The sequence below is a fragment of the Amborella trichopoda genome, chromosome 3, assembly GCF_054954075.1.
Source record: "Amborella trichopoda isolate Santa Cruz 75 chromosome 3, AtrichopodaSantaCruz75HAP2 v2.0, whole genome shotgun sequence".
Classification (NCBI taxonomy): Eukaryota; Viridiplantae; Streptophyta; class Magnoliopsida; order Amborellales; family Amborellaceae; genus Amborella; species Amborella trichopoda.
Genome location: NC_142338.1, coordinates 18,191,473 through 18,217,008, shown reverse-complemented (window position 1 = coordinate 18,217,008; position 25,536 = coordinate 18,191,473). Strand labels below are relative to the sequence as shown.

General features: G+C 39.6%; 1 protein-coding gene across 11 annotated transcripts in view; it reads right to left on the bottom strand.

Moving 5' to 3' along the window:
- Positions 1–3,097: 3,097 nt before the first annotated feature.
- The window catches only part of LOC18430526 (pantothenate kinase 2), an 82,918-nt gene continuing 60,479 nt past the window's right edge, over positions 3,098–25,536 (bottom strand). For 10 of the 11 annotated variants that reach the window (XM_088860297.1, XM_006840677.4, XM_088860292.1 and 7 more), the window contains 8 exons: positions 9,144–9,207; positions 8,183–8,329; positions 7,841–7,999; positions 7,608–7,691; positions 7,071–7,268; positions 3,785–3,856; positions 3,572–3,705; positions 3,098–3,397 (listed from right to left, as the gene is read on the bottom strand). In XM_088860297.1, coding sequence (XP_088716423.1) covers positions 3,604–3,705; positions 3,785–3,856; positions 7,071–7,268; positions 7,608–7,691; positions 7,841–7,999; positions 8,183–8,329; positions 9,144–9,207 — 826 coding nt within the window. In that variant the 3' untranslated portion in view covers positions 3,098–3,397; positions 3,572–3,603. Of the gene's footprint in view, positions 3,398–3,571; positions 3,706–3,784; positions 3,857–7,070; positions 7,269–7,607; positions 7,692–7,840; positions 8,000–8,182; positions 8,330–9,143; positions 9,208–11,762; positions 11,878–25,536 lie in introns of those variants that run through there. The other variant, XM_088860296.1, reaches the window with a different exon arrangement.

The following is a 25,536-nucleotide window of genomic DNA, read 5'->3' as shown; positions in this document are numbered from 1 at the left end:
GCAAGCCGCCCCTTTGCCGTGTACGATCTCCATCTCTCTTCCTCCCCACCTCCTTCTCCCACACAGCCATTCCCTTTGCTCACACTGCTGCTCACGATCTTTTCACTGTAAGCCACCTCCCTCGTGTTCGCCGTGCACAACCCACGTCAGCCATGACCACGCTTCTGCCCTCTCTCTCTAACTCCCTTCAACGAACCACCATCCTCTCCCTGTCGTCCTCTCCTCAGTCGCCACCCTCTTTCCACCTTCTTCCCTTTTCTTCAGTCTACTGCTTCAGGCGGCAGCCATCTCCGCCACCTCTGCTGCTGTCCCTCACGCAGCCACTCTGCCACCTCCTTCCCTTCCTCTCAACCTGCTGCTTCAGGTAGCCCAGCCACCATTTCCGCCACCTCACAGCAACCTCCCACTTTCTCTCTCTAGACAACCCAACAGCGAACATTCGCTTCTCTCTGCAACCTCGCTGCTCTTTCTCTCTCTAAAACCCAAACGAGTGACCCATCTCTTCATCCGCAGACAAGCGACAGTTGCAGTGGCCGTCCTCCCCTCGTATCCCCTTCTCTCTTGCCTGATTCGCCATCTCCTTTCTTCCTCTCTCTACCCTCTCAAGGTTCTCTGCGTCCTTCCCCTTTCTTCCCCTCGCTTATCTTCGTTTCGTTTTAGTTTAGTTTATATTTCGTTTCAGCTTCTTCTTTTCGTTCTATTTCGTTCCAACACTCCCTCTCTCCTAACGACTCCTTAAGGTCTTTTTTTTTTTTTCTTTTTTTTTTTTTTTTTTTTTTTTTTTTTTTTTTTTTTTTTTGGTAATCCATGATAGATTTTTTTGTAATACTTGATCGATTTTTTTGTAATCCATGATCGAATTGTTTTTTTTTTTTTGTAATCCATGATCGAATTTTTTGATTTTTTGTAACCCATAATAGAATTTTTTGTAATCCATGATCGAAATGTTTGTTTTCTTTTCTTGTAATCCATGATCGCTTTTTTTGTTTTTTTTTTTTTTTGTAACCCATGATAGAATTTTTTGTAATCCATGATCGAATGTTTTGTAATACATGATCGAAATGTTTGATTTTTTTTTGTAATCCATGATCGAAATGTTTGTTTTTTTTTTTGTAATCCATGATTGAATTTTTTGTTTTTTGCTTTTTTTGTAACCCATGATAGAGTTTTTTGTAATCCATGATTGAATTTTTTGTAATCCATGATCGAACTGTTTTTTTCTTTTTTTGTAATCCACGATTGAATTTTTTGTTTTTTTTTGTTTGTTTTTTTTTGTAATCCATGATCGAATTTTATGTAATCCATGATCGAATTTTATGTAATCCATGATTGAATTTTTTGAAAATTTGTGATTTTTTTTTTGTAATCCATGATCGAATTTTTTTTTGTAATCCATGATAGAATTTTTTGAAAATTTGTGATTTTTTTTTTAATCCATGATCGATTTTTTTGAAAATTTGTTATTTTTTTTTTTTAATCCATATTATTCAAAGAGAAAATGAGAGAGATGATGATTCTGAGGCCACCCTATCCCAGCCATATTATTCACATATCGAGTCCCAACAGCAACAATGTAGGGATGAGCACGAAATACTGTAAATTAAATGCTGAATGGCGGTTCATGCAGGGAAAGAACATATCAATATTCGCATATTCATTCAAAAACATGAAAATTCTTAATGGAGTACCCTCATTTTTTATTGAATTCCTAAAAAACAATATTTATAATGAATTTTAATAATTTTTTCGAATTTTTTTTAAGCTTTTTATGACCGATTCACCCGATTCCCGATCCGGATCGCCGATTCGCCGATCCGGATCGGTTTTTTGGAAACCCTATCCGGGTCACCGATCGGACTCGCCGATTCCGTACAGTGAATCGGCGAGTCACTGTGCGGAATCATCCGGTTCTCTCTAGAACCGGACGATTTCCGATTTTTCAACCGATCCGGTCCCTTTTCGCGAATTCCGAGTCGAACCGAGCGAGTCCGGTTCGACTCGGCGTTTTTTAAAACGCTGCATAAAACCCAACAAAAACTCTCTCTTAACTAAATCTCCCCATTCTTCTTTTTGCTTTCTACACCATCTTATCATCTTTTTATTTCTTCTACTCCCCTTCTTTCATTTTGTTCTATTTTACTCCCTTGCTTTTATTTTATCTCATTTACCTCTTATATTTTATTTTTACTTCATTACGTTTTATTTCATTTTACTTGATTTTATTTTATTCATATTTTCTCCCATTTTATCCCTTTCGCTTAATTTCACTTTAATTCATCCCTTTCCATTTCATTTTTCATATCCCTTCATTTCATTTTATTTTATTTCATCTTCAACAAGTCTAGGTCTTCAGACCTACTTGTTTGGATATCTTAAGTATGTGTACAAGAATGCAGAAAAACGAGTAAAAAGAGTTGAGTCCAAACCAACCTTAGGCCAAAAGGCATTCTTCGTGATTTAAAAAAGCACCCATGCGAGCAGCCCGAGCACATCACCAACCCACATGAAGTAAATCCTACCTCACGACCCTTAGTTTCTCTCACTTTCTCTCTCACCAACACCCTGCCCGTGTCTTCTTTACATGATTCCCAAAAAAGCGATCTCCGGTCCTGATCTTGTCGCAAACCCATAACCCTACCACCAAGTCATCTCGACTTGGAAGGCGAGATCGAGGCTGATAAGATATATGTCAATATGCATATCCATACTGATATATATATCAATATGGATATGCATCTGTATGGATATATATTTCTTGATAAAATTCGGTAGTGTCTATCCATAACTATTGATATTTATCTTTTAACTGTTACTAACTGTATATCTATACAGAGTCTTGTATATTCTTGATTAATCAATAAAAATAGAGTTCTCCGTAGTATTTTGGAATAATCTTCCATAAGGCTTAAAACCCAAATATATAGAAATACATTTTCTAACATCACCATGGACCTGAGTTCATTAATGTTAATGAATGAAATTCTTAGTTAATTCATGTTAAATGAATGAAATTCTTAGAATCATCGATAATGCGTTCCTTCACTATTGTGGACAATATTTAACATTGGAATGGATCCCACAAAAGTAAGACCAGGAATACATAAAATTAAAATCTGTTCTTATTTGTTTTCATTTCTTCCTCATTCATGTTACATAAATATCTATCTTCCCAACATTAATGGAAGATTACTGTGCAGTTCGCACCATATAAAAAGGGTAAAGCAACAAGAACCACCAAGGCTAATGGGTTCTTCTAATAATACATTGATGAATTTAAATTCAAATTTTCCTGGCTCAGATGTTTTCCAGTTCCCCTTTATTCAAGGAAGTCTCCTAATATCAATGTTACCTAAGAAATTGGATGGCTTGCACCAAATCTGCCAGCTTCTTATTGTCACTGCAGTATTTTGAGTAAAAGCAATGAACCAAAACGAAGAAGAGGAACACCAAGACAATCATATCAGGTTACACCAACACCTCTGAATACAATAAAAAAAAACCCCAAAATTTTTCTCAAGGACAACGAGGTAGCACATGTAAAAAGAAAATTTCCATGGGAATCCGAACTTACCCAGACACAAGTAAAATGAATAACTGCAGTAATTAGCTGCGTTTTGACCCAGCTGCTTCATATCGACATACACTGTCATATATGTTCCCATTGATTAGCTTTTCAGCCAACCTCTGGTTCTTCACCATTGCAAGCTGGAAAGATAAAGAAATGATTGTAAATAATAGAAGAGTCGATCTGTAAGCCTTGAAGGGTGTTATGGGGGTTTCTTACTTTTAAGGCATCAAATTTGAAATGTGCATTAAAGTTCGTATGTAGAGCACGGCCCATTCCTTCTAAGATTATCTGCACCATAAAAAGAAAATAGCGAGGTCAGATGTTTCAAAACTCTAAATCTCTTTTTTTCAAAACTCCTAAATCTTGTGTTTTTCTTTTCCCTTTTGCACCCTTTATTGTGAATGACGAGCACATAATTATCAGCCATAACTAGGATTTACTCCTGCTTTTAAGATTATGTGGTTGGTCCAAAATTTTAGCACTGGATTTTAATTACACTACAGAATGACCAGCACATTAAGAATAACTGAATTATTTTCAACTTTAATGATATTAAATCAACAACCCCATTCCTAACAATGTTTAAGATACTTATCCATGCAAACTGACATGAGCTTGCCATTTGGAGCAATGTGTATGAGAATGTGTGTGTGTGTCAGGGAGAGAGAGATGCAGGCTCAATTGGAGAGAAGGAAACAAACTTTATATGAATTTACAAATTCACACAGGTGTTAGTTGCATATTTCCAACTACACCACACATTCATCAGTTAATTGGAACCAGGACTAATTTGTAGAATCTCAAAATTGGCGACTTTTTAAGAGGTGAGATTTTCATACCTCTTAAAATCTCAAAATTGGCGACTTTTTAAGAGGTGAGATTTTCATACCTCTTAAAATCTCAAACTTGGCGGCTCTTTAAGAGGTGAGATTTTCATACCTCTTACTTTTTCATCTTAGAGGTTATCAATTTGGTCCATTCTAGAGGGGACCACTACAGTGTCTGCTTTCCCATTTTTAATTGCCTGAAGGGCATTTGCTTGCCCCCAAATTTTCTGTACCACCCAAAGTTGTTGGGATCTGGAGCATGGGATCGTGAAAAGCTAGACGCTCCTACTATAAGGATAGCTTTCACACTGAATTTTAGAGATCTCCATCCCAACTTTTTCGTTCGCATGATAAATTTTAAAGGTTCGAGATGCATCTCGCATCTCTTCTCTCTGAAAAATATATAGAACATTGTTTTGCAATTTATTTATTTTGATAGATATGCATTTAAGACTTGTTTCCTAATAAAAGATCATATCTAACATAAGCGTAGTTTATATCAACCGATCCCAAAGGGAATGGGATCGTGTTCCCCAATATCGGGAGATCCACACAAGGTGCAACTCCACAAGCATGGGATCGCCAAGATCACCACCGAATTGGGAGATCACAGCAACTATGGTACCACCATCCTAGCAAATAAGCTCATAAAAAAGTTCGTTTTTTTTTTTGTTTTGTTTTTTGAGAAAGTTCACTATGCTCATAAAAAAGTCAGAAAAAAAAAAATGGTTCCTCTATGGAGCGATAAATTCTGTGAACATAGGCCATTTATTTGATATATGATTAGACCTAGGCCTTCAAGGATTGTTTAAGCCAAAATTTTGTAGATGCCTTGTAATCACCAAATCAATTTAAAAGAAAACAAATGATATTAAGCCTTAAAGGCCTAGATTTAGCCAGCCATGAATGGGCAGCGTATGGTCACCACTCACCATGTTAAAAAACCAATTTTAAGGGTCTTCTCCTTTTTTCTTCCTTTTATTCAGATTATTCGTCGAACTCAAGAGAACTTGCGCACAAAATTTTGTGGGCAAACAGAAGCCCCCAAAATGATACAAATGGGTGGACCATTTCTTTAGATCGCATCAAATTTTATAGTGATAGTGGAGATATTGCATCCAATGGGACCAATGACAGTAGAATATGAGGAGAGATCAGTTTGGGAAGCTAGTGAGTGTTCAGTGGTTCTTGAGAAAGAGAAAATGCGATGGAATAGCCTCTTGTCGGAGGATGAAGTGTTGTTGAATGGATTAGTTGGGAATATAGATGTTATCCCCATCACGGCAATCCCTTGGCTAGATAAGGAGGCATCATTGGACCATAATGTGACAAGGGAGGCAAAAGAAAGGTGCAAATCTATAATTTGGAGGCTTTCACGAACTGTCAGATGATCAGAAGTCCTTTATTAAGTGAAGGAAGTACAAATCAAGGAGGCTCGAGGAGAGACATGAGGGATGTTTGAGGTCATGAGTGTGTCGTGCGATGCCTCTCTTGATATCACATTTGATGCCTTCCATAGAAATGTTGGGGATGTCAGAAGGCGTGGGGATTCTAGGCTAACCAGAAGTGAGAAGGGGCAGTAAGGGCAAGGGAAAGGAAAACTGCGAGATCAAGAATTCAGCTACCAATCTCTATTCTAAAGAAAAGCAAACCCAATAGTGAGCAATGAAAAAGCTTACATTAGCCACTAGGCTAACACTTTAGAAATGCACCAGAGTTATCGAGTTCGGGATCCAATTAGATCCGGGACTGGGACCAAGGGATTGTGGCAAGCAGAAAGTTCCCTATGGCAGGTATCGTGACCCATACACCTTGAAATCTAGGGATCTCAATCCCAATATGTGGCGGAGCTAGATCGAAACTTAAACAGGATCAAATGACAAATTATACAGGACCTATTCTCCACATGGTTAAAAATCAAAGCCCAGTATATACTATATTGTGTACTACTAATATTACACTATACCACACTGTTATACAATACTATATTGCAATACTATGTTGCTATATAATAATACCATACCATGTTACGTACAATGTCCTACTATATGCCACCATATACTACTATGTTATATTACAATGCTATATTAACTATACCACATTGCTATACTATAATATAATGTTGTACTAAACAATAATGCTAGGGAATCTGGATAGCATGTAACTCCGGAACTTGATCCCCAATAGGAAGGATCGAGATTTCAAAATTTAAGAATCACAGAGAAGTCCCCTTCCCTGGAACACAAGATTGGGAATTCGGGATGGTAGAGAGGAATCAACCCCTTAGGTGTATTGCGGTAACTATGAAATGCACCCACCCCACTCCCCCAAAGGAAAATGATCTTAGGGTATTTGTTCAACACAATATCATGCACACACATTCTCTTGACCCTAGCGATCACACCCTAGAAAAAAAATTGAAAAAATAATTCGTAAAACATATTTTCTAGGGAAAGAGAAAATTGGGTGAAAGTCGACTTTTTGCTTTCGCCACTGTTAGATCTAGGATAAGATGTGCTCATAACCCTTTTTTTTTATTTTCTTTTCCCTTTTTTCTTTTTGAACACCTAATATTTTCAAGGCCATTTTGGGGTCAAATAGAGTGGCATTGTGGGGAAAATTTGTAGAAATTTTTTTATCAAATGAGGCCTGTTTCAGGTTTGCACATAACATACCAGGTCTGCATCTTTTGCAGCAGTCGCAAGCTCTGAGCTGACCTGCCGGAAATCGATGCATGGACTTCCACAACCATTCTCAACGACCATTAGCGGTGGAATTGAACAGAACTTATCATCTGATACATCCCTACAATCAACCATAGCATCCACAAGAAGCCCTCCTGCCTCAGCAGCCTTGCGAAGTATGTCACAGTGCTGTCATTTTTTTGAGAATTCATGAACATAGAAAAAGAAAATGGTTAGCAATACTCAAGTTCTTTTCCATTTTATAAACATAAAACGTGTGTGCTACACCATGGCTAAAACATCTAAGGAAGTGTATCAAATTGATTAATAACATTGGAAGCATCTAAACTACCCCTAGTTATTTCAGAAATTCCAGTTTCTCCAAATGGTCACACTGCCTCTTTCAATTTATTACAAGGTAGGCACAGTTGGAAATGGCTTACATAATCCCATCCATCCCCTTTACACTATGAGCTAGGTGAGAATTGACCATATGAATAAGAGAGTGAGAGAGAATCCATTGCAAACCTTTGCTGCCTCTGCCACAATATCAGGAAGCTCATTTGCAGTAACATCATTTAGGGCAGGTAGAGAATTTGCCACAAGAACAACCTGCACAAAATAAAAGCATATTTGCCACAAATGTGTGATTCTAGGCCAAACAATCTAGTATGTACGGTGAAAATCGTAACCAACTTTTAATTGAAAACTGATTGAAATCATTACAGATAGTCAAATTTTCGCTTGACATATGAAGTCACCTCAGTGCCTCGACGAAGGAGTTCTCGTGCAAGAGGAAGCATCCCAAGAACTACATCAGCACCTGAGTTGTCGACAAAGAGTAGGGCTCTTCTATGTGGCAAAGGTTTCTGATCTCCAGATCCAAGCATTCTTTCTCTAAATGTATCAAAATCATCAACCTGAAAGCATATTACAAAGTCAAAGCTGGCTTAAAGGTGACACCAAGAAAACAGACTTTCAGAAGGATATCCCAATCACAAACCATTTCAATAGTGCCGAAACAGAAGGCTTCAATTAGATATCCCAGAATAACCCACTCAATAGTTATTTTCTATGAATTTTCTTTTGGAGAAAAAATGTACCCGCCAAGGTCTTTGCATTTTTTTGCGACTCATTCGATAAATGTCAATTATAGTTCCCTTGTGATAAAGATCCACACAAGCACGAGATCCCCAATCAAAGATATTGGCAGCAAGAACCCCTTCAATAAGTGCCAGCAACCTCGTCTCCTACAGGTTAAGGTGACAGAAAAGGAGCTATAATACATGAGAAGACATTCTAAAATAAAGCACCCATAATAACAGAATCAGTTATCGGATTATAGCTCAGCTATAAAAGAAACTATTACTGTCAATGCTAGCTTTGTAGCTACTAGAATGCATGTTACATGGTAATACTATCCATGAATGGTAGAAATCCATGCATGTACATAAAATCAGAAACCCAATGGTGCAGAGGATGCATTAAAAAAGAGTAAAACCAGAGGCAGTACAAAGTTGAATACTGTAATGAAATATCCTGTCCTAATGATGCCATGAGGTCCCCTCAATGCAGCAATATAAACACTAGGTGTCTTAAGAATAGTACCATAGTCAAAAAGGTTATAACTAAGTGAACCTTCCAGAGTGAAATGATAGAACAAATATACCAACAACTTCTTGTTAGCAGATAACTATCAAGGGTATTCACCAGATGTTTGTCAATCCTTGGCCAAGAGGACAAATTGGAACTAAACCAAGCATGATAAGAGATTTACATCTTCTACATCATTTAAAAATTTCAAACTAATTCAATGCAAAATGCAACAAGTAAATCTCAGGAAGTTACAACATAACATTGACAAAAGCATAAGTTAAATGGCAGGAAATTATATAACATATGAACTAATGGTTAAAAAGCATTGGCATTCTTTGGACTGGAATGGAATATTAACATGGCTATCACACTAGAAGCATACCATAGCTTACACTTTACGTGTATAAACCACTGACCACGACAAAATTCACTGGAAATGGACCATGAATTGGGTTTTGCCAGACATACCTCATCCATGCTATCCAGTTCCATTAGAAGGTCATGTAGAACAGCGAGGGATGCTTCATTCTCCCTAATTCACGTAAGAAAATGAAATTTATTAGAAAAGTACGAATAGGACTCATAGAATGAACTAAAAGGGTGAGACTTGTCACTCTTTTCATACAACAACTTTCTATCAATTGCACGAAAATAATGAATGAGCAGCATTTTACTAACATTCAACAGTGTAAGAGCGGAAGAATGATTCCTCTGCTGATTGTTACATTCCAAAGCATTACATTCTCATAATTAATCATAATGAGTAGTATACATTAAGTTGTATCCTGATAAGTACCTACTCATAGATGTATACAACAAGAGAAATAGAGAGAAGAGATGATGGGATTGTTGAGAATAAAGTTACAAGTAACCGAAGGTAAACTTTTCTTTTGAAAAACATGTTGAGAGTGAGGAACTGACAGGAGAAGTTAAAGCATAAAAATTGCTTATAGAAAACCTGTCAGAATAAAGGAGTCGCAGGAACCCCATATTCCTCAATCTAGCTTTAGCAATGCATCTAGGGAGGATGGGCTACATGTTTATAACCTTCACATTTTATATCAAAAGTGAAGGCATGAAAATGGTAAAGCAAGAAATTGTACAAAAGGAAAGGAGATATCAAGCTTAGTTTACCCAATTTGATTTTACATATTCTTTGATTGTGTGTGAATGGCTTTGTTTGTAGGAGTGCTCTCTCCTCCTCCCATTCCCCTTTCCCACCCATCTAATCCCTTTCCTCCTCCTTGCCCCCTCCCTCCCTCTGGCTCCCATCCTCCCTTGAATACCATCGCTTCCTTCCCTCCTCTTTATGAAAACTACGCTCGCCCCCTGCAACCATCGAAGGCCTCCCCGGAATCTTTCTCAACCAGCTTCCACCAACCCATCCCCCACGCTTCACACTACACTCCCTCCTCTTCCCTTCTCCTCCTCTCTCAGCACCCTTTTCAATACCAGTGGGAGAAAAACTTGCTGCTGACCTCGTAAAGGCTTTGCAGTTCTTGCTAGTAGGTTGCTTATACCCACAGCGTAACGATGTCAAAGATATCCAGTGGTGGGCAGCCAAAAATTAGGACATTTCCGAATTTTCTTGCTGGAAAGTCTCCTCGGGGAGTCATCCTTTTCTCCTTCCCTTTGGAGTATCTCCTTCTTAAGGCGATAGGGAATCATAACGGTCGCTTCCATGGGCCAGGCCTAATTCTTTGCAGGTGGAACAAAGAGTTGCGCGCAATAAAACCCCAGAAGATCTGACTTTCAGTTTCCCACACTCCCTTCCAAGCCCGAAATGTCGATACCTTCAAGAAGATCGGTGAGGTCTGCAGAGTCTTCATTTCTGTACACTGGAAATCAGCTACCTCTCTACCCCTTGGCTCAATCCAGCTCCTGGTTAAAACAATAATCCCTTCTCATGTTCCCCCCTTTCTTTGGCAAGAGGAAGAAGGATTATTCTTCTGTATCTCCGTCTCTTGGTCTTTGGCATCCCCACACTTCCCCTGCCATGTTGTGGACCATGAACCCTCTGCTCCTGGACTACATTCTATGGAGCACAATACTCCACCGACCCTGCTCCATGATGGCTGGACCATAGTTCTCGAAAGCGCCCACTAAAAACCCATCGCCGCTGTCGTCTGCAACATCGGAGGGTCAGTAGAGAACCCCAAGCCCAGATTTCTCACGACCCCAAACAGACAGCCCAGATGATGCCTCCTTCACAAGCACATGTCAACGTCCCAGTTCACCCACCACTGCAATGCAGCATTTTGCTAGGCCACTCCTCGGGTGACTCATCCCTACCGTCTGATGCCCACGGGCCGCAGTCCCATGCAGTCCACCAAGGGGCGACACGTAGCACACATGAGGTGGCAAAGTGATGTGGTGAGCAGGCCATCGACCTTAATTCCACGTGTCGTAGACAGGTGCCACTGTGTCAGTTGACTAGCGCCCACCCCCCCCTCTTCCTACCATCTCCCCCATCACCCATCCCGTGTTGAACTTCTCTACGCCTGTCAGTTGGCACCCCACGAACCATCCCTAGATAGGCCCTTCCCCAAATCAGCCTTTTGTGTAGGCTCTTCCTCTTTTGCTTCACCATTCTCACCCAACGCTGCCTCAACCCACTACAACCTCCCTTCTACCCTCCACTACTGGCTAGCCTGCTCTTGTGGCCTCACCGTTCGACAACGAGGAGTCGAGCCTCCTTTCTCTTCTTCAACTCCCCTCCCCCTCCTTTTCCCCTCTACCCCTCATTTGGCATGCGACTTCACACTTCTTTTTGCCCAAACCTCACTATCAGCTATTCTCCTCCCCCTCCACCTTGCCTAACCCTGGATACATCTTCAACCTCTCACCCCATGGTTTTTTCGCTGCCACCCACCCTCCTCTCTCTCACCCCACGGTTTTTCCCCTGCCACCATCCTCCCCCTCCACCTTGCCTAACCTTGGATCCATCTTCAACCTCTTACCCCAAGGTTTTCTCCACCCCTCTCTTTGGCTCTCCGCATCCCACCACCTTCTCCTCAGTTTTCGAATCTACAGATGGGGCTTTTGGTTGCTCCTCCCCCCTCCCCACCCCAAATGGCCCTTCATCCCCCTCATGGCCCTTCTTCCCCTTCGCCTCTATTTACCTCTGAGATAGTTCTCCCTTTGGCATGCGTGACTCCATAGTGGACTCTCTCGCCCATCCCGTCTCCATCTCGCCAGCTCACTGAAAGTTGGACAAGGTGAACTAGCACGGTTTATGTAGTTCAAAATTTTTCTTTTTCTCAACTGCGTAGAACACTTAAAAGGTCCAAAGATTACAAAATAAACTCATAAGAACAATGAAGGAACAAAAATTGGATTCTCACTTGCTGTCACTTAATACAACTCTTTATTGCATAAGGAAAATTACATAAACAATGACTTGGGAACAAGAAACATAAACTGCAATAACAAAAAATTGAAGTGCCAAACGATTATCTCAAATGGACTTGATACACCCCACTAGGGTTTCCTCCTCTGATGGCATATGGGATCAAGGTTTTTCTTAGATCTCACAACTATGGGAAGCCTTGACTAGAAACCCTTATGCAATATGAGAGCTTGTGGAACAAAACTATGTCTCAAGCTCTGTGTATGGGGCATGCCCTCATAGGCTCACAATGTGGTTGGGCACACCCCCTCTTTCTTTCAAAATATTTTCTAAGTGTTTTGGAGAGGCTATAGAGATGAGAGAGATGAGAGAGAGAGGATGGTGTGCGACATTTAGGAGAGATAAAGAGAGGTGTTATGGTGTATCATGGAACCCCCCACAATGAGACAACAGATAGACACATGGTTAGGGTTAGGGTTTCTAGGGTTAGCCATCCTTATGGAGATTTGACCTAGACCATTGATCATAAGAGACTTGTGGGGTGAAAGATCTTAGCCTTACAATCCATAGATCAACCATCATGATTTAATGGATGGTGCTAGAAACTTATCCTTCAACTTTCTTAACCTAATCCCATCAAATATTTAATACCAGGAAATACAAATCTCTTTTCTTTTATTTCCATTCATTCTCTACAAATGCCTCTTTGAAAAGTCAAAATATCTTTCATTGCAAAACCTTCCTTATTTTATTTTAATTGATTGAGTGGCCAACTTGCATGCAACAAAAAAAAGAAAGAAGGTGCACTATGTGGGGCGTGCCACCCATGGGGCTCTAGTGGGCCCCATACACTTCCCCACATGTTCTGAATTAGTGGGGCCCATGGAGAATAATGGGCCCCCGTGTGTCTTACTTATTTTAAAATTAATAATATGTTTTTTAAAACCAATTAATATTTTATTTTCTCTCGAAATAATTAAATATCTAAACATTCAGTTTAATGCCATTTATAAATCAGTTTTGAGAAAATAAAATATTCAGAGACTTCTTAAAAATTTATTTTTTTAATCTCAAAATAATTGATAATCAAATTAATTATATCTAAATTAATTTAATGGGATTCGTATCCAACTATATTAAGAAAAATGCGAAAATACTGAAGCACACCATTTCTACTAGAGACTAAACCACTCACTTTCTCAAACTAAGCTAGTAGTTCCCATGAACCACAGTCTATCACAAGGGTTCATGATTGGGCTATCAAAGTCAGCCAATAAGCGAAGAGAACACAATCTTAGTCTATGAATTACAGGTTCCCCCTAGGTCACACAGACTTGTTTACACACATCGCAATTAGTGTATGGGGGCTATCTCTCGCACATGTACACACAACACCCTCACTGGTTCTTTGCTTTTTGATACGGTTGTCATATGTATATGTCGTGTCATGATCTATGATAAAAATTTGGCCTTGGTCCCTTCAGGCCTACTAATCATACACAAGAGTCACACAGTCCCTTAGGAAACTACCATGGGCATTGCCAACCTCATCAAGGGGTAGCCTTGTTAACCCTTCTCGATTGTGCTCTATGCCCAGGTATTTTAGGCTTTTAGTTTCAACTGGCCTAGCTCATCAAGCCTAGTTTGAGTCTCGGCATCAATATTGCCAGCTTCAGCCCCTCTAGGCCATACTCTCACTGTAGTTCATTGTTCCACTATAGTAAAATTGGTTACATGCTCTCATAAGGCGTTTAAATGGCCACAAAAACCGAACATCTCCCACTTGGCCTTTGAAGGCCTTACAGTCTCTCTTCCTCACTCACTCTCAGCCCCATCCCATGTACATGTTTAACAAAAACATTTGCAACTAATCCCTTTGTAAGGGGGTCTGCAACCATTACCTCTATGAGAATGTATGTGGTCTCGATGTCATCATTTTGTACCTCATTTCGAAGATGATAATAACAGGGCTTTATGTGCTTGGATCTTTTGTGAAATCGTGGCTCCTTAGCCACACATATTGTGGCTTGGTTGTCACAGAAGATTTTCATGCATGCACAGCATTAGAGGTTCAAACTGCAGCTGATTGAAAAACTTCTTAATCCATACAACCTCCTTGGCCGCCAAACAACATGCCATGCATTTTAATTCCATGGTGGATAACCACAATATCTTGTCTCTTTGATTTTCAAGAAACAACACCACCTCCAAGCATGAACTCATATTTAGAAGTGGATTTTGCGTCATCGGGGTCACCTTGGTAACTCGCATTTGTATACCCTTGCACAACAATTTTTGAACCTCCCCCATATGTCAGCGCATAGTTCTCTGTTCCTTTTAAGTATCTTAGAACTCTCTTAACAGCCTTCCAATGCTTAATCCCAAAGGTTGCATTAGAATCGGCTAATCATGCTTCGGCAAAGGACAAGTCTGGTCTTGTTCTTGACATGGCTTATATCAAAGATACTACTGCCCCGCGATACGATATTCTTTTCATAACTTTTTTCTTGTCATACTCACCAGGGTACATTTGCAGGCTAAGTCTTGTCTTCTTATCGTTAGGGGTCAGTATGGGCTTACACTTGTCCATTTCAAACTTTTCTAGTACTCTTTTGCAGCAAGTCGTTTGGGGAAGTTGAATGGTTTGATTCTCTCTATTCCTTGTTATCATGATGCCCAACACATATGAAGCTTCCCCAAGATCCTTCATATCAAAGAGTCGTGAAATAAATTCTTTTGCTTGCAACACGAGGGCCATCGAGCTACTAACTATTAGCATATCATCCACATATAAAGATAATATAACATCACTCCCACTGAGCTGTAGTCTTCCTCAGTTAAGGTAAACCCCGCCTGAGACAAGGTCTCTCCAAATTTGATGTACCACTGACATGATACTTGTTTTAGGCCATAGACGGATTTTCTAAGTTTGTACACTAGGTTCTCCTTTCCTTTCTCTTCGAAACCCTCGGGCTGTTTCATATATATTTCCTCTTCTAATTCACCATTGAGAAAGGCTACTTTCTCATCCATTTGATGGACCTCAAAGTCAAAATGTACGTCTATGACAGATTCTAATGGATGGAAACTTTGCAATTGGTGAAAAGGTTTCATCATAATCTATCCATTCCTTTTGGGTAAATCCCTTAGCTACTAGCTTAGCCTTGTATTTTTTTAATTTTTAGTTTGAGTTCAATTTCTTCTTGAAAACCCATTTCCACCCGATAGCCTTACTGTTTTGAGGTAAAGACACTAACTTCTAGACTTGGGTTTGGGTAATGAATTTGTACTCATCTTTCATGGCTTCTTCCCAATGGTTCCTTTCAAGACAGGTTATGGCTTTTTGGTATGTGGTAGGCTCAAGGTTTGGCTCATGCCCACTCTCTCATAGTGCTCCACCAAATAGGTGAAGAACTTGGGCGGTCTTCTAATGCGGTTACTTCTCCCGAGTTCCGGTTTGGGTTCTCGAGACTCAACCTTGTCACTAGCCATCTCACAGAGATCACCTTGCTTGTGACTCGCTTTTGCTGAAAGGAACTTGTCCTCAAAGAAGTGGGTGTCCCAGGTTTTTCTGATTGACCCCATTTTCAAGGTTGTAGAATCAATATCACGTACCATGGTCAGGTTAGCCAGTAAAGAAACATTTGATAGTCTTGGGATGGAGTTTGGTCCTATTTTGGTATGGGATTAGGACATGGGCAGAACAACCCCACACTCTTAGGTGGTTTAGAGACGGAGTACGACCAGTGAAAATCTCATGAGAAGTAAGAGGAGCAGCCTTAGTAGGTGCACAGTTCAGAATATATCCTGCCGTAAATATTCTTCTCCCCAAAAGTCAAGGGAGCACTTTGCATACACCATCATACTTCTCACCATTTCTATCAAGGTCCTATTTTGTCTCTCGGCAACTCCATTTTGCTCGTGTGTATAAGGTATGGTGTATTGGTGAATAATATCATGCTCCACACACAAGTCCCTATAGAGATGTGAGAAGTACTCACCACCCCTATCGGTTCTTAGAACGTTTATCTTTTGGTTTGTTTGGTTCTCTACGTCGGTTTGTATTCTTTGAAACATTCTAAGGCTTCAGATTTTGAGTGCATAAGGTAAACATGGCAATATCACGAGTGGTCATCATTAAAAGTGATGGAATACTTTTTGCAGCTTTTGGTTGCCACATTCATAGGACTGCATATGTTGCTATGGATGATTTCTAAAACATTAGAAGTTCTTTGTGCCTTGGTGGAATTTTGTCTTATCAATTTTCATTGCATGCATGACACACACTTTAGATAAATCGCCTTTGCAGTTTTCCAAAATACCATCTTTTCTTAATCTTTCTATTCTTTTGTAGCTTATGTGCCCTAATCGCATGTGCCATACGAAAGCATCAACATCATGAGTGGGAGACGAGACATAAGCAACTTCTTCCTTTATTTCAATAGATAAAGCCCGTCTTTGAGAAGACTGGTCATAACAACTTCACTGTAGTTTTTTACTCACCTTATTTTCAATAGAATAAAGCCTATCTTTGAGAAGACCAGTCATAACAACTTCACTGTAGTTTTTTACTATCACCTTAATTGCAGAGAAGATGGTGACAAACCAGCCTTAGCCATATCTGGGACCGAAACCAAATATTTCCTCATATCAAGAGCATAAAGTGTTTGCTTTAAGACCATAGTCTTCCCATTCTTCATTTCAAATACATAGTCCCCAACGCCCAACACTTCGGTCTTTTAATTCCCCCCATAAAGATGTGTTGCTCACCCGGACCCATGAGTTTAAAGTTGCGGAAACCATCCTTGGTATTTGACACATGGGTTGTAGCTCTCGAGTCAAGACACCTTGGTATTTGACACATGGGTTGTAGCTCCCGAGTCAAGACACCAAGATATGCCCTTGGGGTCGGCTAGAATGGTCTCAAACACAACACAATCGTATTCCTTATTTCCCCAGGGTTCCCATTCAACCTACAATTCTCAGCGATATGCCCAACGTTTTGCAAATATACCATTGCCTATTCTCTCTCTTCCCTTGTAGTTTCTTGTTCTCTCTCCCTTTTTCTTTTGGTCATGCCTTTTCTTGTTATTGAATTTCCCCTTCCCCTTATTAGGTTTAAAATTTACCTTATGCACCACATCTTTGAGTGCTTGTGCATTGCAAGCATTCTTCCTCTCCTCCTCGGCTTTAAGCAAAGTGATGACTTCCTCTAGCCTAGGGAAAATACAAATACCACCCAAGAGGTGAGGATATTTAGCAAGTGAACCACTTGCATGGGTTCATCAGGCTGCATCTCGATCGCCTCCAATTCTCGAACTAGTGCTCTGAATGTGTGCACGTGCTCGACGATCTTTCCACCTTCGGCCATCTTTAAATCATTATACTTGTTCATGGCCAAAGTCTTCCTCATGAAAGAAGGATCAGCAAATTCCTTCTCAAGTCGATCATGCATCCCCTTTGCAGTTTTGATCGGCTCATACTCTGAGGCATACGCGTTATGCATCGACACGAGTAGGATATGCCTTGCGAGTATATTTTTGCGCTCCCACTAGGCATATGCATCTCTCGTAGCCTGAAATGCATTTCCTCTAAGCTGAGACGGTGGAGCCTCAGTGAGGATATTATGCAAACCCTCTTCATAGAGCACATCGCCTATCTTGCACTCCCATGAGGTATAGTTTGCATCATCAAACCTTTTGGTCTTCAAAATTTCAGCAATAAAACATCTTGTAGCCAAGTATTCGTATCCCAAATATATAAAAAAACTCAAATAACAAAATAAAACTAGATAATGGAAGCAAGAAACCCAAGCTCTAATACCAATTGAAGTTGGACAGGGTGAACTAGCACGATTTATGTAGTTTAAAATTTTTCTTTTTCTCAACCAGTTAGAACACCTACAAAGCTCCAAAGATCACAAAATAAACTTTAAAAAACAATGAAGAAACAAAAATTGGATTCTCACTTGCTGCCACTTAATACAACTTTTTATTGCATAAAGAAAATTACATAAAAGACGACTTGGGAACAAGAAACATAAACTGCAGTATCAAAAAATTGAAGTATCAAAAGTTTACCTAAATTGAACTTGATACACCCCACTAGGGTCTGCTCCTCCGATGACGCACGGGATTAAGGTCTTTCTTAGATCTCACAACTATAGGAAGCCTTGGCCAGAAACCCTTAAGCAATATGAGAGCTTGTGGAACAAATCTATGTCTCAAGCTATGTGTATGGGGCGTTCACCTCTAGACTTACAATGTGGTTGGGGTGTGCCTCCTCTTTCTTTTAAAATATTTTCTAAGTGTTGACAAGGCTACAGAGATGAGGGAGATCAGAAAGAGAGGATGGTGCTATGGTGTTATATTTTATCATGGGACCCCCCACAATGAGACAATATATAGATATGTGGTTAGGGTTAGGGTTTCTAGGGTTAGCCATCCTTATGGAGATTTGAACTAGACCATTGATCATAAGAGACCTGTGAGAGATCTTAGTCTTATAATCCATAGATCAACCATCATGATCTAATGGATGGTGTTAAAATCTTATCCTTCAGCTTTCTTAACCTAATTTCATCAAATATTTAATACAAGGAAAATATAATTCTTTCCTTTTTTTTTGCCATTCATTCTCTATACATGACTCTTTGAAAAGTCAAAGTATCTTTCATTGCAAAACCTTCCTTATTTTATTTTAATTGATTGAGTGGCCAACTTGCATGCCACAAAAAAAGAAAGAAGGCGCACTATGTGGGGCATGCCATCCATGGGACTCTGGTGGGCCCCACACACTTCCATACATGTTCTAAATTGGTGGGGCCCATGGAGAATAATGGGCCCCCCGTGTGTCTTAGTTATTTTAAAATTAATAGTAGGGAAAATATCTCCATACCCCCTATTTTTAGGTTTCATATCTCAATATACCCAAGATTTTAAATATATCTTGAATCATAGAAAACTTAAGTTTTATATCTTCTAACGCCTTAGACTAATTTTACTCTCTTTATTCCTTTTTTTAACCCAAACAATTTGTTTAAAGACATTGTAAACCCCATCCTTTCTCTCTCTTCACATGATATTATCCTTATTTCTCTCTTTCTCTGTCCACTGTGACTCTCCCCAACCCCTTTCTCTCTTACCGTATTACCTATTGTTCTCTCTCTCCCCCTCCGTGTATCTCTCTCTCTCACGTCCTAATTACTCTCTCTCCACCGTGACTCTCCCTAACTCCTCTTCTCTTTCTCACCATGACTCTCCCCAACTCCACCGTTACTCTCAATAATTTCTCTCTTTTTTTCTCTCCACCGCAACTCCTTAATTTCTCTCTCTTTCTCACCATGACTCTCCCCAACTCCACCGTGACTATCCCTAATTTTTCTCTCTCTCTCAACCCTCTTTCTCAATGACTCTCCCCAATTCCACCATGACTCTCCCTAATTTCTCTCTTTCTCCCTCTCCACTGTGACTCCCTAAGTTCTCTCTTTCTCGCTCCACCATGACTCTTCCCAAACTTAAACAATCCAATTAAGGCGCACCTCTAAATTTTATCATAACATGCAATTTTGATGTACAAAATTCTTAGGATTACCTAAAACTTTATTTTCATATCTAATTATAAAATTTTAGAAATTTGGGGAAAAGAGAGAAAGAAAGGTTTAGAAAGGGGTGTCCTTTTACAAATTGTTTGGGTTAAAAATAAATAAATAAAGTGAGTAAAATTAGTCTAGGGGGTAAAAGATATAAAACTCAAGTTTTCTATGATTCAAGATATGTTTTGAAATATTGGGTGTATTGAGATATTAAACCTAAAAATAGGGAACATGAAGATATTTTCCCTTAATAATATAACGTTTTATTTTTTTCTCTGAATAAATTAAATATCTAAAAATTCAGTTTAAGCCTATTTATAAAGGGTTGTGGTTTCTATAACGTTGCAACCTTAAACAATCCAATTAAGGTGCACCTCCAAATTTTATCATAACATGCAATTTTGATGTACAAAAGTCTTAGGATTACCTAAAAATTTATTTTCATATCTAATTATAAAATTTTAAACTCCAAAAATGGTTAAAATCAAGTGGATCTATAAACATATGGAAATCTTGAAAATGGATAGTCTAGATAATATGTCCCAAGATGCACTATTTCTGGGACTTGGAATCTTTTTTTTTTTTTTTTCCATGTTCATACATCTCGATGTCGAGATGATCTATTACAGGATTTTTCAACAGTAAAACAACATTCTCCGATGGATATTTTAGCTGCATATGTAATTCTACATTTTAAGGATGCAACCTTACATAAACTTTTTCCATTTATAAATATGTAATTCTACATTTTAAAGTTGCAACCTTACATAAACTTTTTCCATTTATAAATCTGTTTTGAGAAGATAAAATTATCCAGAGACTTCCAAAATTTTATTTTATTATATAATCAAATTAATTACTTCTAAATTGATTTGATGGGATTCAAATCTAACTGTGTTAAGAAAAATGCAACATACTGAAGCACTCCATTTCTGCTAGAGATCATGAACTACACTCACTTTCTCAAACTGAACCAGTAGTTCCCATAGCTCACAGTCCATCACAGGGGTTCATGATTGGGCTGACAATAGTCGAAGGGAACACAATCTTAGTCTACGGACTATAGGTTCCCCCTAGGGGATAAGCCTAAGTCACGCAAACCTGCGCACACATATCGTAAGTGGTGCCTGGGGGCTATCTCTCGCACATGTATATGCAACACCCTCAATGGTGCTTTTCTTCCCGATACCATGTGATGGTCTATGATGAGGATTGGACCCTTGTCCCTTCAAGCCTACCAATCACAGACAAGAGTCATACAGTCTCTTGGCAAACTACCCTGGGCATATCTGACCTCATCAAGGGGTAACCTTGCTAACCCTTCTCGATTGTACTCTATGCCCAAGTATCTTAAGGCTTTAGTACACAACTGGCCTAGCTCGTCAAGCCTATTTTTGAGTCTCGACATCAATATTGCCAACTTCAGTCCTTCTGGACCATATTCCCATTGAAGTTCATTGTTCCACTATAGTAAAATTGGTTACATGCTCTCATAAGGACTTTAAATGGCCACAGAAACCAAACACACACTACTATCCCCCTTATCTCTCACCCCCTCCCGTATCTGTATCCTTTCCCGATCTCCCTTGTCCTCAACACTCCATGCTTCATCTCCCCCACCTCTCCCTGGGATTGCTTCACCCTACCCAACCATGTGTCCCCTATACCCTCTCAAGGCTCCCTCAATAGCAACCCGTCCTATACCCTCTCAGGGCTCCCTCAATCGCAACCCGACAGAATCGATGGTCGCTGTTGACTCTGGTTTTGTTCAGGATGTGGATTGTGCCAAAGAAGATGTCTTCAAAGTCCTCAAGGTTATATGCTTCAAATTTGAAGGCCCTAAGGAGGGCTCTGAAGAATTCATCTCTGTTGATGTCTCTTCCCTATCCAAAACAAAAACCAAGGGCAATCGTGAACTGTCCATCCTCGCTTTTGGGGTTAACTACAACAAAGGTGAACCCCCGAAACATCATCCCAATCCCTTTGTCATTCAGCTCCTCTGACTAGGCAGCATTCTAGGCGCACCTCAAGGTGCAACTACCCCTCTCTTCTTGCCCCATGAAGATACTAATGTGGAATATTCGTGGTTTGGGTCACCTGCACAAAAAGAAGTGTCGTCTGAGACCTAAGCACGAAGCATTCCTCATCCATCCTTTCCGTTATTGAAACCAAGCTTCCTTCCACAACTCACACCCTAATCAGGAATATTTGGGGTTTCTAGCCCTGTAGTTGGGTGGCCCTCGAGACTCTAGGGGCATTGTAAGCATTTGGTTATTCAAGGACCCCATCTTACATTCCTTGCTAGACTCCAAAAATTGGCAAGTTCTCTGCAACCGCTGTCCTCTCTAGGTTGTCAGATCCCTTGCAGTGAAAATACACTGCAGTTTATGGCCTTAACACAGACAATCTCAAGCCCTCTTTTTGGGCGGAACTTCAATCCTTAGCCTCCATGGATTCCCCAATCTGGTGCTTCGAGGGGACTTTAACGTCACTAGGTGGTCTCACGACCGCAACTCTAATCACTCTATTTCCACCGCCATGATTCAGTTCTCCAATTTTAATTTCCAGAATCATCTCCCACTCGTAGGGACCCAGTTCACTTGGCCCAACCACTCCCTCAACCCTTCTCTCTTCAAACTCGACCAATTCCTTATTTCCTTGGATTGGGATCAAACTTTCCCGAGTACCCACTCTGCGGTGTTGCCTAAACCCACTTCAAAGACCCATTCTTATTGATACCTAGGCCATCTCTCGGGGTCCAAGGCCCTTGTGCTTCAAGCTGGCTCGAAGAACCTAATTTGAATAATCTAGTGAATGATCAGTGGGAGTCTTACTCCTTCATGGTTCATGGCTGGGCTGGTTTCTGACTCTAAAGGAAACTGCAGCTCCTGAAGTCTGCCTTGAAGACTTGGAACTCCTAACTTCCAGGCCATTTTCATTCTTAGAAAGAGGCCCTACTACAATCCATCCAACATTCAGATGCTATTGAGGAGTCCAAAAACCTATCACCAGCTGAATGGGGCACCCGTTCTAAGGCTAAACTCGAGTACCACCACCTTCTCCATAAGTAAGAAAGTTACTAGTCCCAAAGCGCAAAGGTGAAATGGCTTGAGTTAGGGGACCTCAATATTGAATTTTTCCATAAGATAGAGAATTGCAGAAGATGAGAGAATTCCATCAGCCACCTCAAAGTTGATAACAATGTTCTTGACCAACCTCATCTTATTGAACAAGCTACAATCCAATTCCTGGCTCGTCCCTTCTCCTCTACAGGAGCGAGTCCCATCATAAGGGCTGCCAACAGGCGGGGCCCGGCCGAAGCTTCGTAAGGCCCTGGGATTAACATGCCTTGCCCAAAAATTTGATGTTCAGCCCCGACCCAGCCCCGAAGTCCGGTAAGCCAAGAAAAGTTAGATTTTTTTCCCACCGTTATCATCTTTGTGACAGTATCTTTTTCTCTTTTTTTTGGATAGACATTTTTTCCAAGGACTGTATTTTTTTGGGAAAAAGGTGGCTGAGTATTTTTTCATTCTTTTTTTTTTAGAGAATATCATTTTTAGAAGGAATGAAATAGAGAGTTAAAAAAAATTGAATTGGATTTAAAAGTTGTCTAGAAACTTTTTATCCCAAAAAAATTCAAAAAAGGGAAAGAGAAGGGATGTTCCAAAATTTTGGAATCGGATGCACAAAAGATAAAAATAGAAAGTCGCAAAATTTTGAATTGGATTTGAAATTTTCTTTGAACGTTGTTATCCAAAAAATTCAAAATAGAAGGCATAAAGAAGGCAAGCTCTAAATTTTGAAATTGGATGCACAAAATTAGGAAAGTTTTTTAAAAACGTTTTTCTTTGGAATAAATTGAGTAAAAATTGAAATTGGATGGACAAAAATAGGAAAGCTTTTTAAAAACGGTTTTCTTCGGAATAAATGGAGTAAATATTGAAATTGGATGCACAAAAATAGGAAAGTTTTTTAGAAACGGTTTTCTTTGAAATAAATGCAGTAAAAATATACAAGTTTCAAAAAAAAAAAAGAATTTGGATGCAATCTTTGAAATATATGGAGTAGAGATATGCAGCTTTCCAAAAAAAAAAGAAGACTTTGGATGCAATAAATGGGAAGTTCTTTTAACCATTTTTTTCAAATCATTAAAACGTGTTTTTAACATTTTTATCAAAATAACGCATTTTTTCCCGATATTTTTAACATATCGCAATTTAAAGCGTGTTAAACCAAAACATCTTTTTGAAAAAGTCTTGCTTTTAAAGGCGACTTGCTAACTATGCTACAAACAAGAAAAGTTTGAAGAGTAAAGATTAAAGAAAAAGCCATGCCAGATGGGCCGGGCCTTATATTGGGCTGGCTCGAGACATTTTGAGGCTTATCAGGCCAGGCAAGCCCATTAGGCAAAATTCCTTGTTGCCCGGCCCGTTAAAGGCCCGGCTTGGCCTGGTAAGCATTGAATGTTATTGCAGTCCGGCTCAGGTTTTAAAGAGAGATTGGGTTTCTTGAGAGAGCATGAGTTTTTAGAGAGAGAAAGATCAGGTTTCTAGAGAGGGAATGAGCTTTAAATATAGCACAAGAGATTTGGGGTTTTAGAGATTGGGTTTCAAGAGGGAAAATGAGTTTTTTGAGAGAGAAAGAGAGGTTGGGTTTCTAGAGAGAGATTAGGTTTTAGAGAGATTGGGTTTGTAGAGAGAGAATAGGTTTTTGAGAAAGATTGGGTTTCTAGAGAGAGAATAGGTTTTTTTGAGAGAGATTGGCTTTTTAAAGAGAAATAGAGATTGGATTTCTAGAGAGAGAAAATAGGTTTTTAGAGAAAGAAATTGGATTTTTAGAGAGAGAATGGGTTTTTAGAGAAAAAGAGAATAGGTTATTAGAGAGAGATTGAGTTTTTAGAGAATGGGGTTTTGGAGAGAGATTGGGCTTTTAGAGAGACTGGGCTTTTAGAGATAAAAAGAGAGATTGGATTTTTAGAGAGAGAGATTGGGCCTTTAGAGAGAGAATAGGGTTTTAAAGATAAAACGAAAGATTGGGTTTCTAGAGAGAGAATGGGTTTTAGAGCGAGAGATTGGATTTCTAGAGAGACAAAGTGGGCATTAAAATTTCTAAAAATATTTTAGCATGTATTAGTTTTATTTCTTTTGGTTATGAAAATAAGAAAAGCTTGAAGAGTGAAGATTAAAAAAATTAAAAAAATTAAAAAAATTTAAAAAATTTAAAAAATAAAAAGAATAAATGGGTCAGGCCTTGTTGGCCAGCCCAAGGCATTTTTTGGCTGCCAGGTCAGTCATGCCTGCTGGGCAAAAATTTCTGGCCTTTTTCAAGCCGACCTATTAAAGGCCCGTCCTCGCCGGTAAGCAGCATCGTTCACAGCGGCCGGCCTGTTAGCGGCTCGAGCCCGTTAGAAGCCTAGAACCAAGCCCGTTAGAGGTTCAAAACCAGGCCTAGCTCAATGCATTAATAGCCCTACCCTTCATGCATGATTTAGTTTTCCTCACCCTACCCCTTGAAAATCTGTGGTCGGAATAAGCATTTTTGAAGGATGAAATACTCAAAGCCATTAACGAGCTGAGCTCTGACAAAGCCCCTAGCCCAAATAGGTACCCTATAGCTTTCTTTAAGACCTTCCAGGAAACCACCCGACTGGATGTTATCGAAAAAAAAATTTCTCTGAATTTCACTCTAGAGGGGTGATCAACAAAGCCATGAATGCCACCTTTATTGCCCTTATTGCAAAGATTGAAGGGGCAGAGGAGCACAAGGAATTTAGGCACATCAATCTTGTAAACAGTTCTTACAAGTTACTCACCAAAGTTTTGGTTTCTAAACTTAGAGCTATCTTCAACTGTGTTATCTCCCCTTCTCAAGAAGTTGTTGTCATGGACCGCCATATTTTAGATTGGGCCCTCATTGCC